Source organism: Amyelois transitella, chromosome 31 (genome assembly GCF_032362555.1).
Source record: "Amyelois transitella isolate CPQ chromosome 31, ilAmyTran1.1, whole genome shotgun sequence".
Lineage (NCBI taxonomy): Eukaryota > Metazoa > Arthropoda > Insecta > Lepidoptera > Pyralidae > Amyelois > Amyelois transitella.
In genome coordinates this window covers 4,543,508-4,559,469 of record NC_083534.1, presented here as the reverse complement: position 1 = coordinate 4,559,469, position 15,962 = coordinate 4,543,508, and the positions used below count along the sequence as shown (strand labels likewise).

Sequence of the window (15,962 nt, the reverse complement as noted above, 5' to 3'; positions counted from 1 at the left end):
CAGCACCAATAAAAAAATAGGACCACTCCGTCTCGTTCCCGTGGATTTTGTAAAAAGCTACTAAGGCAAAGGCTTGTAAACTTGGGATTTAGGCGATGGGCTAGCAACCTGTCACTATTTGAATCTCAGTTCCATCATTGAGCCAAACATTCGAACGTGGCCTATCAGATTTTTCGAGACTGTTCGCTCTGTCTGCCCCGCGAGGTTGAGAACATGATAATATGTATGTATGCTATTGAAAATATCCACTCTAGAATCAAACGCAATGTGTAAAAACCCAGAACCTGAAGAAGGTGGTGCCGACATAGCCGTGCCCGAGCCCGTCTCCCTCCGCCAGCTCCAGGAACAGTTTGCAGTTCTGTGGACACCAGTCTGTGAATAGTTCTATCGCCAGCTCGCCCATCGGAGCGCAGTTCTTCACGCAGAGAGTCAGGTATACTCTGGAACGGAAATAACTAAAAAAATCTATCCCAAGCTCTGCACTCCAGCTTAGTGAGGCTTTGAGTCTAAAAGGAATTTAGGAATGTTCTTAATTTTTTAAAAGCTTTTATTTTACTTGCAATGACATCACTAATGTCACACAACAACTGTCAATCATAGCGGAGACTCGCTCAGCCAATAGCAGCGAAGAATCTGAATCGCGATTACAAAGATTTCACGGCCTGCCTGATTTGTCAACGGATTCTTTTTTTATAAAAAAAATTAAGCCATAATGATCTCTCTATCGCATAAATGTTTACGCATATCTAACTAAATGCCTAAAATTAATTATGCCTTAGACCCATTATGCCAAAATATTTTATGCCAAAAAACAATAATTGGGACAAAATATTTTATGCCAAAAAACATTAATTAGGACAAAATAATTTATGCCAAAAAAGTGGCCCTAACTTTAGACGTGCAATATCCACGGTGAAAATTGTTATAAGTTGTTTACCAAATGTTGGTGCTACTCTCACCTGGGCCTCTTGACCCCTGGCGGCGCCAAGAACACAGGGTCCTCCACTGTCTCCTGAGGGACGGGCGGGAACAACACGAACCTCCCCGCCGCGCCCTGGATAATGATGTCTCTGTTGCGCTTCCAATCGCGACGGAGCTTCGCCGTGGTCTCCACCCGGGGTACCTGCAGAAAATGTTTCGAAATCTACATCTGACTAATACTAGACATTCTAATCTTAATACATACATACAAATTTTTTTTATTCATTATTATGCACTTGTTCTTAGCACTTTAAAATGACGACTCCATACCCTACGTAGGTCAGACTCAATCGCTTCAAGTAAAAACCTGATTTACACAATCCACTATCATGATCTATAGACCCACCCGCGGGCCATAGAACACTTAAAGTAGTAATTCCTTACCGTGTTAGCTATGAGCTTGTAAATGACCTGGTTCTCCCTCTGCACGTGCCTCAGGTGGTCCACTCTGTTGTGATAGAATCTCAGGCAAGGTCCAGGCATCACATCCCAGTGACAATCCACTTTGCCCTGGAAAGGGAACTTAGTACATTCATAATTTGCCGTCAATAAGAGATATCTTGTATGAACTTTTGAATATAAATCTATTCTATTCTGTTCCATTCCATTCCATTGTATTCCATTCCATTCTATTGTATTCCACTTCATTCTATTCTGTTCCATTCCATTCCATTGTATTCCATTCCATTCTATTGTATTCCACTTCATTCTATTCTGTTCCATTCCATTCCATTGTATTCCATTCCATTCTATTGTATTCCACTTCATTCTATTCTGTTCCATTCCATTCCATTGTATTCCATTCCATTCTATTGTATTCCACTTCATTCTATTCTGTTCCATTCCATTCCATTGTATTCCATTCCATTCTATTGTATTCCACTTCATTCTATTCTGTTCCATTCCATTCCATTGTATTCCATTCTATACATACATACATATAATCACGCCTCTTTCCCGGAGGGGCAGAGACTACCTCTTTCCACTTGCCACGATCTCTGCATACTTCCTTCGCTTCATCCACATTCATAACTCTCTTCATGCAAGCTCGGCGGTTTCGGGTATTCCATTCTATTCCGTTCTTTTTAAATCCATTCCATTATATTCTATGGAAAAGCAAAGAAGATACCCCTCTGAAATGCCACCGCTTGATGTGCTGCAGCAGCGCCATGTTCTCCATCGTGATCTCCCCCGCGCGGCGCCCCCAGCCGGGCAGCCGGCTCGCCAGCGCGCTCCTGCTGAAGGGAGGCGGGGAGGTGTCCACGCGAGCCCGTGCCGGGGGCAACTATTTCAGAAACTTTATAAGTCATCTTCGCGCCGTGTGGTTCACAGGACCAATAGAAAAAAAGAATAGGACCTTTGGATGTCGTAAAAAGAGACTTAGTGATAGACTATTTGGGATTCTTCTTGTATGCGATATCAATATTTGAATCACAATTCTATTGAAGAGCCGTAAAGCTGAACGTGGCTATTTGGGCTTTTTAAGACTGTTGGCTCAGTCTGCCTCGCGGGCGATACAGACGTGATTATATTTATGTATGTATGGACAAGAAATGTCTGCACATCATCAGGAGCGAAGCTTCAAGCGACCAGTCAACTGTCATGGCTATGCGAGGCGTAACGTGTAATCCCTTAATCGCCTTTTACGTCATCCAAGGGAAAGATATGAATTGGTTCTATTCTAAAGTGCCTTTCCAACACTTTATGTATGTAAACAAACATTTTTTTAAAACAGTCCTCGACTTGAGTTACCTTGAACACCTTCCTCTTCCTTCTTCTGGTTTTTCCTTCGGGCTCTGGTGGTGGAGAGGGATACAGGGACTCCCTCGACCTCGCCGTTCTTAATATCAGCTCGCCCACAGTCATTATCAAAGGATATTACAAAAAAAAACACTAACAAAAATACGATTGATTTATTACAGTAATTTTGTCATTATAATTAAGTAAATCTATACGACCGGGGAACGATCCATATAACAACTAAAACGTTTTTAACAAAACAATATCAGAATTTAAATTTAAACATTTTCACGTATAATTTACAGTTTTTAATACATACATAAGTATAATCAAGTCTATATCCCTTGCGAGGTAGACAGAGCTGACAGTCTTGAAAAGACTGATAGGCCACGTTCAGCTATTTTAATCCTAATAGTTAAGATCCATTGTAAAGGTTTTTGAGATCAGACTTCGGCTTACAGCTTCGTGTTAAAACCTGACCCAATAAAATATCATGGTCGCAGGCGCACCCCGGGTTCCTCTCTGGAGAGGTGGATGGTGTCTTTATAATATATACTAGCTGTCCCGGCAAACGTTGTTTTGCCATATTAATATACTTTAAGTAATTTCTAGTTAAAAAAAATGTTAAGGGTGGACAACCCATATCACTAAGGGGTATGATAAATAGATGTTGGCCGATTCTCAGACAGAAAAAAGAAAATTTCATGAGAATCGGTCAAGCCAGAACATTGTGACACAAGAATTTATATATAAGATTTGAATGCGTTTGATCAATCTGCCTGGTGGTAAGCACGATGAGTCTTATGTGGTGCACGCAAGCGCAAGTAGTGCTTATTCACTCTTGCCTTGAAAATCCCCAAATTATATGTATGTACTGGGAATTCCAAATCACAGCGGTTGGCGTGATGAAAGATTTGGCGAATCGCAAGGTGCGAAGGGTGGGGATATCGACAACGTGCGGTTGGAGTCCTTTTTTTTTTTTTTATCGAATTGAATATCCTTTTTACGGACAACCCCCCGGGCCTTCACCCGGGAGAGAGGGAGACTCCTGATAGATAAAAACGTTTATTCAGTTGCTACAGACACAAAATACAGAATTAAACACAACATTATAAAAAACACAGTTGAGATGCATTTGCGTGCTGCAGCAAGTAGAAAAGGTCATAACTCAGCGGAATTTTTTTGCACTAACTGAAGTGCAAAACGCTGATTTTCAGTTATCACCTGATTTTCAGTTATCCTGGCACCTAATATACCAGCCTACTCACTAAAGCCCCTCCGTGCGCCCTTCTTACCATTTTGAGGGCATCATTGGATCGCAGGCATTTCACCACGATACCCTCTGCCCGCGCCGCGTCGATTCGTGAATTATGAGAAAATAAAAAAAACTAATAAAATATATCAAAAAGTTTATTTATTTAAAAATTTCTTAACACAAACTAGTGATGTAAACGTATTTTTATTTCTTTATTAAATTAGAGACAATAGTGTTTTATTTACGGAGACAATCGTCTATATTTCATAATCTACATATTTTACTTCTGACCTGAACGACTTGGACAAAGAACGCTGTGCACGAAAAATGGCTAATATTTCATTAAAAAGAAGGTTTTTTTTTTGTAATGAAACTATTATTTATTTAATAGTCTTAGGAAAATACATGTACCGCTATTACAAAAAAGTAATTATTTACATACGTATATAAAATCACGCCTTTTATCAATTTAAAATAGTAACATTATTGACACGAAAAATGCAACGTTCATCAAAATAACTGTAGCTACATTTAAATACACTAATATTAACACTACGTAACTTTGGCAAACAATTAAAGTCTGATTATTCAAATGCATTTAAGTAATAAGACGCTATTTTTAACGCTATAAGTTTATTTATCAACAAGTTTGTGTGATTTGTTCAGTACATATTTGGTACTTACTGCCAATCAACAGTATAGGCTTGTAAACTTGGGATTCTTCTTTTAGGCGATGCGCTAGCAACCTGTCACTATTTGAATCTCATTAGGCCAAACAGCTGAACGTAACCTGTCAGCATTTCAAAATTGCTGGCTCTGTCTACCCCGCAAGGGATATAGACGTGACCATATGTATGTATATTATACTAACTGTCACCAGCTACATTACCGTCAATGTGCCTTACTTGATACTGCAGGTTAACTTGATACAAATAACTGGTTTTTTCGAACGCACCCATATTTTTTTACACATGGTAACATTACTGCTGGCAAGTGTCATGGCGACAGGAGAAAAGTGTGTGCAAGATAAATAATAACTAAAGTAAGTCTTTTCAAGCCTATTTTATGAATAATTAGAGTTGAAAGTTTTCACAATAAATTGTTAAGTTCTGTGGTTCATAAAACTTCACATGTTACTCGATCTGTGTTGATCTTTGTCAAAATCTGGTCTTTGCATAACCTAACCTTACTATTTAGCTACAAACTATCAAAGGTTTCGTGAATTTTAAGTTAAAACGACGGCTTGTGTGCCACTCCAAATGAAAATATTTCGAAGTGGTTGTAATTTGATACATTTGTTTCATGTTATCTACTGTCTCATGTTACCTACTGTTTCAAGTTACCAACTGTCTCAAGTTATTTACTATGTCTCAAAATGGCTTAATAATTGTTAAAACTTTCTTTTTAATTAAAAGCTCGTTTTGCGGCCATTTTTTTCTGTCAAAAATTTAATATTTCAATGAAATCATAGAAACCATAGATTCATGTAAACTTGTTGTCAAGTATTTTAAATATAATATGAATGTGAACGAAAAGGATTTTTTTTGCGATTAATGGATAATCTTTTCATAAAAATAACAATGGTGTAAAATGTTCTATTCTTATTAATCAATCCTATAAAAATTATCTTTTGATGTATGTCACAGATATAATAACATTACATTTAATGTAATGTTTTTATATCTGTGGTGTATGTAATGAATTTTCATGTCTACTATGGTTTTGAAGATTTCAATGGAAGGGTAAAATAATTGACAAGAAAATTTGCCAAGAAAGACAATTATCTTGGGCTTACCTAAATCTTCATTTCGATTTTTTGACAGAACATGGGAAGGTATCGAAAGAAAATTGGGTCACGGCCATACCGTAACTACTCCAATGAAGCGGTTGAAAATGCAGTGGCTTCAGTGCGAAAAGGTATGTCGATTAGAAAAGCTGCAGAAAAATATAATGTTCCACCAGCCACTGTACAGAGAAAAGTGCGTTGTAAGCATATGAATAAAGTTGGAAGACCCACAGTTTTTTCAAATGAAGATGAAAATATAATTGTAGAAGCCTTAATTCTTTGCGGGAAATGGGGATTTCCTATAACAGCCTTTGACTTGACGCTTATTGTGAAGCAATACCTTGACACGAAGGGAAAGACAGAACCTAGATTTAAGAACAATTTGCCAGGAAGATTTTGGTTGAAAGGATTTTTAGACCGAAACAAACATGAAATTTCGTACAAGTTTTGTGAAAACATTAAAAGAGCAAGAGCTGCTGTTAATCCTGAAATGATATCTGATTATTTTGATAATCTAATGATTAGCTTGGAGGGAGTAAAACCAGAAGCAATTGTGAATTTTGATGAAACTAACTTTACCGACGACCCTGGAAAAACAAAAGTATTAGTAAGAAGAGGTTTCAAAAGTCCAAAAAATATCATTGACGCTTCGAAATCGAGCACATCGGTTATGTTTGCAGGATCAGCATCAGGAGCTTTATTACCAATATATGTCGTATATAAGGCTGAGCACCTTTACGATTCTTGGTTGAGAGGAGGGCCAGCTAATACATTCTACAATCGAACAAGAAGCGGTTGGTTTGACAGTACAACGTTTGAAGACTGGTTTTTCAAAGTGGTTGTACCTTATTTCAGTTCGGTAGGTGAAGGTCCGAAAGCAATACTAGGAGATAACCTGGCAAGTCATCTGTCTGTAAAGGTTATACAAAAATGTGCGGAATCAGATATTCGTTTCATATTTCTCCCTGCAAATAGTTCACACTTAACCCAACCGCTTGATGTCGCTTACTTCCGTCCACTTAAAGCAATATGGCGAAAAACCTTATTAGAATGGAAGCAGAAAACCAGGGGCTGCATTCCCAAAGATCAGTTTCCGCGACTTTTAAAACGATCGTTAGATCAACTGTTGACATCTTCAGAGAATTTAAAGTCAGGGTTTCGTGCAGCTGGGATTTGCCCTCTCAACAAACAAACAGTTCTGGCCAAGCTTCCCGTTGAAACTCCAGAAAATAACAGCACATCTAAAGAATGGGCGAGTGCATTCGAAAGTTTTTTAAAAGAAAGTCGTCTTAATACATCAGCTCCTCTTAAAGTGAGAAAGAAAAAATTGCAAGCTTCGGCAGGTCAAAGCCTTACAGTCTCCGATATTACAAATCCTTCAAATACTCAAAATATTGAAGAAGTAGACGTGGGAATTTGTGATGCAGAAGAAGATTATTTAGAAGTAAACATAGATTCAGATCCATTATTTACGCAACCGAAAACAGCACGTGAAGAAGACACGGATACTACAGTTTCTAGCAATTATTCTGTACATGATACATCTGATAGTGATAATATATCTGAATTACAAGATTTCGATAATTTGATAGAAAAAACCACAACCCAATCAAATATCATTCCTAACATTAAATTAAAACAACAAAGAAAACATGTATATTTAGATTCTGAAGATCAAGAAAATATATTTTTCCAGCCAAGAGTCTCTAAATCACGAGAAAAATCAAAAGGTGAAGAGGACATAATTTCGCAATCAAAAATATCTAAATCAGTACAGAAACTGTCTTCTTCCACAAAAGATCAAAATAATGTAATTACTCAGCCAGAAGTATTTGCATCACCACAGGAACCATTATCTTCCACTAATCAAGACGACATTATTACGCTACCAAAAGTATATGAACCAGAACAGCAACCATCTACCTCTAAATCTATTGATATAAAACGCAAACCTAAAGATCAAAACGATATAACTTCGCAGCCAAAAGTATTTAAATCAACACAGCAACCATCATCCTCCAAATCTGCTAAAATGAAACTGAAACAAATTTTAAGTGAAACCAAGAATGAACATATAGAAACCGAACCTACTTCTGAAGTATCTGTAAAAATGTATGACTTTGTAAAAATTCACTTAATATATGATGGCTTTAAAAATAAACCAATGGTAAAAGAGTTCTTTGCTCAGATAACTGAAATATTAAATGAGAATGAGTATTCCTGTAAGTTTTTGAGAAAAAGCACAAATAAAGGAATTTATGTATTTCCCCCTGTTGATGATATTATGACTGTTGACTCTCAAAAAATTATATCAGTTGTTAAGCCAGTATTGTTGAAAAGAGGTCGTTACAGTTTCAATGTAAATGTAAGTAATATAAAGCCAAATCTTATTATTAATGAAGACTGATTGAAATTTTAAGACTGAAGAATATTGTTTATTAGTTGTAAGTTCAAGTACTCACTTAAGTGTTGTCAATTTGATACATGCAGTCAACTTGAAACGTCTCATTTTAGAAACTGATTTATCTGATTATTTTTGTAATGTTTAATTATTGTAATGATTAGCTTATAAAGCTACCAAAAACGTGTATTATTTTTTTAGTTACTATAGTACCCACTATATATGAAAATATTGGAGTATGATTGTTATAAGTTTTTGAGTTATGTAAGATTAAATTCTTGTTTCATTATTTTCTCCTTATTTTACTTTAGAAAAGTATTTCTATTTGTTTTCACTGCATTGCCAAATAAGCGAACAACGTTGATTTAAACTGATTGTAATGAATATTAATAAAAATTGAGCTATACGGAACTTGTTTCATTTTTGGTACTTAAAATTTAGTGCAGCTGCCCAAAAAAAAAATTTTCAGTTGGTCATGTAGTTTTTGAATTTTTTTACTGTCTCAAGTATTCATTTAAATTCTATTCATGATACTTTCATATGTTTTGTGTGGTGTATCAATTATGGCACTTCATGATGGTAACATGAGACAGCAAAAATAAAAAAAATAAAAAATCTGTGATGTACCTATGGGCTTGGGGAAGCATTTTTTGGATAAAAAAGGTACAGACTATATTATAGATGTGAATACTGTCACTATTCGTTGACACAGTAAAAGTTTATAAACACCTGAATTCCAAAACTGTCTCAAGTAAGGCGCTATGACGGTATTTTAACATTGCTTTTAATAAGTGTTTATAAATTCCGAAATAAAAGCTCATCACTCCATTTAAATCGTTCTAATTACTTATTTGCTGAGTTAATAAATTAATGCGTTTGAATAATCAAGCGTTAATTTTTTTCTTATTAAAAATACAAATAAATTAAAAAAAAAACACAGATTTATCTAAATATGGCGATTGAAAATATTGCTCATTTGTTTTTTTAGATTTTACTAACTTCAGCCCGCGATATTTCGCTTCATCCTTGTATGAATTGCGAGGACATAGTATCTTTGTATCATCATCCATCATCATCATATTTCAGCCGTAGGGCGTCCACTGCTGAACATAGGCCTTCGCTACGGCTGAAATATGATGATGAATGTAACATTATATTCTAAATTTAATTTCCATAATTCCTAATTTTTGCTGTGCGTTGTCTGACAGTCACTCAATGCGGTTAATTTCAGTAAGTCTAGCACGAGTTACGACTTGCCACTGGGACGAGATTATACAAGAATGAGTAGTCACTGTGACGAGATGTCACAAGTACGAGTTGTTACTGTGACGAGAGGACACAAGGACGAGTCGCCATTCTGACAAGCTGACAAATAACGAGTTGTCACTGTGACGAGATGTCACAAGTACGAGATGTCACAGGTACGAGTTGTCACTGTGACGAGATGTCACTGTGACGAGAGGACACAAGGACGAGTCGCCATTGTGACAAGCTGACAAATAACGAGTTGTCACTGTGACGAGATGTCACAAGTACGAGATGTCACAGGTACGAGTTGTCACTGTGACGAGATGTCACAAGTACGAGATGTCACAGGTACGAGTTGTCACTGTGACGAGATGTCACAAGTACGAGATGTCACAGGTACGAGTTGTCACTGTGACGAGATGTCACAAGTACGAGATGTCACAGGTACGAGTTGTCACTGTGACGAGATGTCACAAGTACGAGATGTCACAGGTACGAGTTGTCACTGTGACGAGATGTCACTGTGACGAGATGTCACAAGTACGAGATGTCACAGGTACGAGTTGTCACTGTGACGAGATGTCACAAGTACGAGTTGCCACCAGGACGAGGCGACACAAAGACTGAGACGAAATAAAGAAGAAAAATTTGTGACTAATCGATATAAGAATAGCACCGACTGTAACAGTAAAAATGGTTTGAGTACCGTACATGAATATTAAGACAATGTTCGACTTGCATGTGCCATATCCTGAAACTTTTCTATTTAAACAAATTGTAAATCGAATTTTATTCTAATTTGCTAACCGTGGCCCTGAATCTTTTTGACATTGGCTGAAACACGTAATCCTGTAGTTTAATTTAGATCAATTTCATGCCTCGTAACTTAATCTATTTTGTAATAATAAAGCCTATTAAAAATAATAGTGTCTGACATCCGACACAGTGTTGTAGAAAATTATATAACTGATTTCAAACTTTCATTGAATAACATTCGTTGTTGCGCGTTTAATTCCTGTATTATTTATAAAAAGTATAATGTAACCATTATACTATTTATCTTTCTCGTCAGAGTTGGCAACACTGATTTGACGGTCGCTTCCATCATTACGTGGCGATCCTGTCAAAATACATTGAGCTTTGTAGGAAAGCCTATTACAGCACGGAGGATTATATTAATGATAAACATGTGTGGCCGAGCTTGACATAATGGCTTCTTAAATGCTTGTGCATTTATGACATAGTTATGACATAATTTGTACAGTGTCTACATTTTATATTCATTCACATTTTTTTATGTAGACAATGTGCATTCGTCCACGATTCAGATTTAAGTGATCTATATTTGTAAATTGACGTCCGATGAAAATGCTGCAGTGTAATTCGTTCTGCCGCTTCTTCTACACATGCGCTTCGGAAGCGGCAGTAGACATAATAAGATTTAAGTGATGTGACGTTAATAAGTGATACCTTATGTCCAATTTTGAAAATAAATCTATTCTATTCTATTACAGCCTCGTATAGCTACTGGGTCGAGTTGGCAATAGAACGACTTGACATAAATTTAATGTACATTTGGTCAGTGAGCCGCTCCCGGCATAAACCTCAACTAGAATCCCATTTTCTGTTTATCTGCAAACAAACTCCTGACGAAGACCACCTGAAAATTAAAAAAATTGCAGTTGAAATATTCAAATTTTTTTTTCAGCATGTTCGAATCCCGGCCAAGGCATGATGAGAAACGACCTTTCTCTGATTGGCCTGGGGCATTGATGTTTATATTTATTTATAAGTATTTATTATGAAATATAGTATCGTCGAGTTGGTATCTCGTAACACAAGTCTCAAACTTACTTCGAGACTAACTTGATCTGTGTAATTTGTCCCTTATATATAATTATATTTATATTTTTGATCTGTATGTATGTATATGTATGTATGTTAGTCTGCGATTTTCTCACGTTTCGCTGAACCGTTTTTGATGCATTTTTCAGGCTTAGGAGGACGTTTCAAAAATTTTACCGACTTCCAAATAGACGGGTATCGATTGGAAGTGTTTTTCTTTTTATTACAAAACTTATTTGTCTAATGTACTGTTATAGACGGCACTTTAGAATAGGACCATTCCATATCTTTGCCATGGATATCGTAAAAGGCGACTAGACTAGAGATAGACTTAGAAACTCTTCTTTTAGGCGATGGGCTAGCGACCTGTCACTACTTAAATCTCAACTCGAGCCACTCACGCCTAGACCACTGAGTAAGGTACGCGGTGTCGTCTCACCTGCGTGACTCCTACAAGCATCATCAATGCCATCTGCCAGATTGACCACGCCATAACTCTGAAACAATTGCTATATTATAAGTATAAAAAGTTTTTCATTGCATCAGTTCCAGATAAAAAGAATAATTAACCAATCTGCCGTGTGGTTCCCGGCACCAATACAAAAAAGAATAGGACCACTCGCATCTCTTTCCCATGGATGTCTTAAAAGGCGACTAAGGGATAGGCTTATTTGAATCTGTGGTGTGGCAACCTGTCACTATTTGAATCTCAATTCTATCATTAAGCCAAATAGCTGAACGTGGCCATTCAATCTTTCCAGGACTGTTGGCTCTGTCTACCCCGCAAGGGATATAGACGTGACGTATATATGTAACATACACATACATACATATATACAGGCCGCGTCCGGCTGTTAGATTAATAGTTACATACATACATATAATTACGTCTTTACCCCCTTGCCGGGTGGACTGACTTTGTACAAAATTTGCTTCCGAAATGATATACTATGTTATTAATTTATTTTTTATTTATGTATGTGTATATACCTGGCGCACATCTCCTCCGCCAGGTTCCTGTCGCGCGCCTCGTGCGCCGAGTGCAGCTCCTGCAGCCGGCGCGCGGCCGACACGTTGTCCCGCACGCGGTTCACCGACTCCGATATGTCGCGCACGCGCATCGAGTACGTCTCTAAGGCGTTACCTACAAATGGTTGTATTGTGTTGAGCTTGCGCGTTTTGACAGCTGTCAATGTCAACGGTTCTTACGATGATACTCTGTATCTGTATGGCTTGCGTCAGCGCGCGTGAATTTAACGCCATTTATGAAGTGACGAATTTAAGGCCATGTCCAAATGAGTGACGAATTTACACCATCTACCATCATCTCGTCCCGAGTCTTGGATGTTTATCTATATAAGTATTTATTATAAAACATATTATCGTCGAGTTAGTATCTCGTAACCAAAGTTTAAAACTAACTTCGAGGCTTACTCAATCTGAGCAATTTGTCCTGTAAATATTTATTTATCTACAAAAAGCGATAAATTTAGCATCACCTACAAAAAGCAACGAATTCAACGCTTAAAAAAATTGCAGGATTTGCGATATACGGACATTGATAACGAACGAAACCGCGGGAATAAAGCATTAGCTGCCGATAAAAATAAATCATAAATAAATAAAATACGGGACAAATTACACTGATTGGGTTAGCCTCGAAGTAAGTTCGACACTTGTGTTACGAGATACTAACTCAACGATACTATATTTTATAATAAATACTTATATAGATAAATATCCAAGACCCAGACCAATCAGAAAAAGTTCATTTCTCATCATGCCGCGGCCGGGATTCGAACCCGGGACCTCCGGTGTCACAGACAATCGCACTACCGCTGCGCCACAGAGGCCGTCATACGATGCCGATGGCGCAAGCTAGTCTCATCGCAAATAGTATTATTGCGATAGTGAGTTTACATACATACATACATAAAAATCACGCCTCTTTCCCGGAGGGGTAGGCAGAGACTACCTCTTTCCACTTCATAGTGAGTTTATTTTGTTGTTATCTCTACACGGGTTATCTACTGAATGAATCTTATTGAAATATCACGTATATATACATACATACATAAATCACGCCCTTTTCCCGGGGGGATAGGCAGAGATTACATCCTTCCACTTGTCACGATCTCTGCATAATTCCTTCGCTTCATCCACATTCATAACTCTCTTCATGCAAGCTCGGCGGTTTCGGGTACTCTTGGCCTGACCCTTTATATATAATTAGAAATTAGAAATTCGTCGCTTTTTGTAGATGGCGCTTCATTCACGCGGGCGAAGTTGCTGGTCAAAGCTAATCTCCATTTCTATTCTAAGTTTGGATAATTTAAAAGTTGACGATATTCAAGAAAATGCTACAGTGCAGTTTGTTACCGCTTCTGCACTGACGCTTCGGAAGCAGTCTTGAGTAATTTATTTGACGTCAACCAATGTGAAAAAAACAAAACAATTATTAAGTGATATTGAAATGTCCCATTAAAATGTATAAAATATTTGAATTTATTATGTTTGAATGTATTAGTTCAATCTATACATACCAAGCTCCAACTCCTTGTCATCAGCCTCATAGTCTTTTTCGTCTTTAGAATCTTCCGAATCGATCACAACATCAAAGAACACCTGCAAAAGAATATAAATACATATAATTTAATTTAAATAATTTTAAATAATTTCTTTATTTCTGTACCAACTTAGATCAAACATATATCTGTACATATAGCTGTACCCGCGACTTCGTCCGCGTGGAATAGTTGTTTTGGGCATCATTGAAACCCTCAAGGATGAGTAATTTTACCCGTTTTCTTCACATTTTCCATTATTTCTTTGCTCCTTATAGTTGCAGCGTGATGTTATATAGCCGAAAAGCCTTCCTCGATAAATGGTCTATTCAACGCAATGAAAATTTTTCAATTCAATCCCGTAGTTCCTGAGATTAGCACGTTTAAACAAACAAACTCTTCAGCTTTATAATTTTAGTATAGATCATAGCGGACTTCTACATTATTCCTTTCCATCACCATCTGGCTCAGAGTGATGTTATTATTGGATGCCTACCCTGCTCCCAGAACCACGAGGTTTTACACGGTGGGCTTTGACACATAGAAATATACTTTTGTGATCCAGAAACTAAACCAAGCTTAGATGGATGCTTCACTAGGTTGGATGTTAACTTAGATAGATACATATTGTCACGTCTATATAACTTGCAGGGTAGACAGAGCCAACAGTCTTGATAAGACTGAATGGCCACTTACAGCTTTAAGTATGAAAATGAGATTCAAATAGTGACAGGTCACTAGCCCATTGCCCACAAAAAGCATTTAAAGTTCATTAGCCATAAGCTTAGACAGCCTGTGGCGCAGCGGTAGTACACTTGTCTGTGACACCGGAGGTCCCAGGTTTGAATCCTGGCCAGGGCATGATGAGAAAATAACTTTTTCTGATTGGCCTGGATCTCTTGGATGTTTATCTATATAAGAATTTATTATAAAATATAATACTGTTGAGTTAGTATCTCATGACACAAGTCTAGAATTTACTTCGAAGCTAACTCAATCTGAGTAATTTGTCCTGTATATTATTTATTTAAGCTTAGTCTAAGAAAGTAACCACAGTCATATTTACAGTTTTCTCACTAAATGTGCTGAAGGTATTGTCGAAACAGAATCTGTAATCTCCGTCCTCCGTAGCTGTGTGTCGGTGGCTGTTCTCCGGCTTCTTGTAGTCCGCCACGATGACCCTGCCCAGGGGATCCCCTAACTGAAATGATATGTCTAGCTCCCCGTGAGTCGCGTCTATAACCTGAAATTTTATTGAAATAACTTTTATTTCAATACCAAAATATATAAAAGAATTCTGGCCAATATCAAACAAACATATATAAAAACACGACTCTTTCCTGGAAGGGTAAGCAGAGACTACATCTATCCCTTTGCCACAATCTCTGCATACTTCTTTTGGTTCCACATACATGTTTTTATCCCTTACGGGGTAGACAAAGCCATTAGTCACAGGGCTCAAGCCACGTTTAATTGGATGGCATAATAATGAAATTAATTTAAACAGATTTCGGAAAAGGTTGCTAACCCACTACCTAATAAATTCCCATTTTAAATTTATTAGCCTAACATGTATTGTATTTTAAATAAAGATAAGACAGAGTATACCGAGAAGTATCTGCCAAAAATCTAGTTACCACAACACAACAACATGAAAACTATGGTATGACCTTTTTGTGAAATGTTTTGGATACACCTAACCTAAAAATTTTACCTGATATTCTATATCAATAACTTCTTTAGGAGACACTTTTTGGAAGAAGCAGTCCATTTTACCGGGCTGAACACTGAAAGTCATATCTTTTTCATACGCAAAAACCACACTGAAAATTGTCATCACAAATATGTACAACATTATGAAACTATAAGTACTGCGATTAAAAAAAATCAATCAATCTTAAACAAATAATCACAGATATAGGAGCCAAATTTTGGAATTTACCAAAATAAAACTTGATTCATGCACTTTTCAATGAAATTCTTTATAGAAACAAATAAATAAACATTGCCCGGTCGGGGGTCAAATTAAATGTTGCCAACCCCAAGGTAAGTAAAGTTACTCTGGAAATAATACTAAACTAAACCTGTAGAAAACTACACATACAAGTCTGATTTGAAGACTGAAGTTTTGAACTAATCTTT

General features: G+C 37.0%; 3 protein-coding genes across 3 annotated transcripts; 1 reads left to right on the top strand and 2 right to left on the bottom strand.

Annotated features, from left to right (window-relative positions):
• Nucleotides 1–256: 256 nt before the first annotated feature.
• Nucleotides 257–2,847, bottom strand: LOC106135352 (uncharacterized). The gene is made up of 5 exons (XM_013335632.2): nt 2,734–2,847; nt 2,111–2,266; nt 1,366–1,491; nt 960–1,123; nt 257–440 (listed from the first exon to the last, which is right to left on the bottom strand). Exons 1-5 carry the CDS (start codon nt 2,845–2,847, stop codon nt 257–259), a joined length of 744 nt encoding a protein of 247 aa, XP_013191086.2.
• A 2,024-nt stretch (nt 2,848–4,871) lies between these two features.
• Nucleotides 4,872–8,891, top strand: LOC132901736 (uncharacterized). Its single transcript, XM_013333832.2, has 2 exons — nt 4,872–5,018; nt 5,800–8,891. The coding sequence occupies exon 2, from the start codon at nt 5,803–5,805 to the stop codon at nt 8,167–8,169; it is 2,367 nt and encodes a 788-aa protein (XP_013189286.1). The 5' UTR covers nt 4,872–5,018; nt 5,800–5,802; the 3' UTR covers nt 8,170–8,891.
• A 1,045-nt stretch (nt 8,892–9,936) lies between these two features.
• Nucleotides 9,937–15,879, bottom strand: LOC106135369 (transmembrane emp24 domain-containing protein 5). The gene is made up of 6 exons (XM_013335651.2): nt 15,535–15,879; nt 14,887–15,063; nt 13,800–13,881; nt 12,247–12,400; nt 11,696–11,753; nt 9,937–11,071 (listed from the first exon to the last, which is right to left on the bottom strand). Exons 1-6 carry the CDS (start codon nt 15,673–15,675, stop codon nt 11,021–11,023), a joined length of 663 nt encoding a protein of 220 aa, XP_013191105.2. The 5' UTR covers nt 15,676–15,879; the 3' UTR covers nt 9,937–11,020.
• Between the last annotated feature and the right edge of the window lie 83 nt (nt 15,880–15,962).

Bases quoted from the DNA above. Each gene is read 5' to 3' on its own strand.
- LOC106135352 (XM_013335632.2), bottom strand. From the start codon at position 2,847: ATGACTGTGGGCGAGCTGATATTAAGAACGGCGAGGTCGAGGGAGTCC. The intron at 2,267-2,733 runs GTAACTCAAGTC...TTTCTGAAATAG, and splicing joins GGAAGAGGAAGGTGTTCAAG to TTGCCCCCGGCACGGGCTCG. The intron at 441-959 runs GTGAGAGTAGCA...TTTCCGTTCCAG, and splicing joins CCAGGGGTCAAGAGGCCCAG to AGTATACCTGACTCTCTGCG.
- LOC132901736 (XM_013333832.2), top strand. From the start codon at position 5,803: ATGGGAAGGTATCGAAAGAAAATTGGGTCACGGCCATACCGTAACTAC.
- LOC106135369 (XM_013335651.2), bottom strand. From the start codon at position 15,675: ATGTTGTACATATTTGTGATGACAATTTTCAGTGTGGTTTTTGCGTAT. The intron at 15,064-15,534 runs GTAAAATTTTTA...ATAAAATTTCAG, and splicing joins TTATTGATATAGAATATCAG to GTTATAGACGCGACTCACGG. The intron at 12,401-13,799 runs GTATGTATAGAT...AACCATTTGTAG, and splicing joins TGACAAGGAGTTGGAGCTTG to GTAACGCCTTAGAGACGTAC.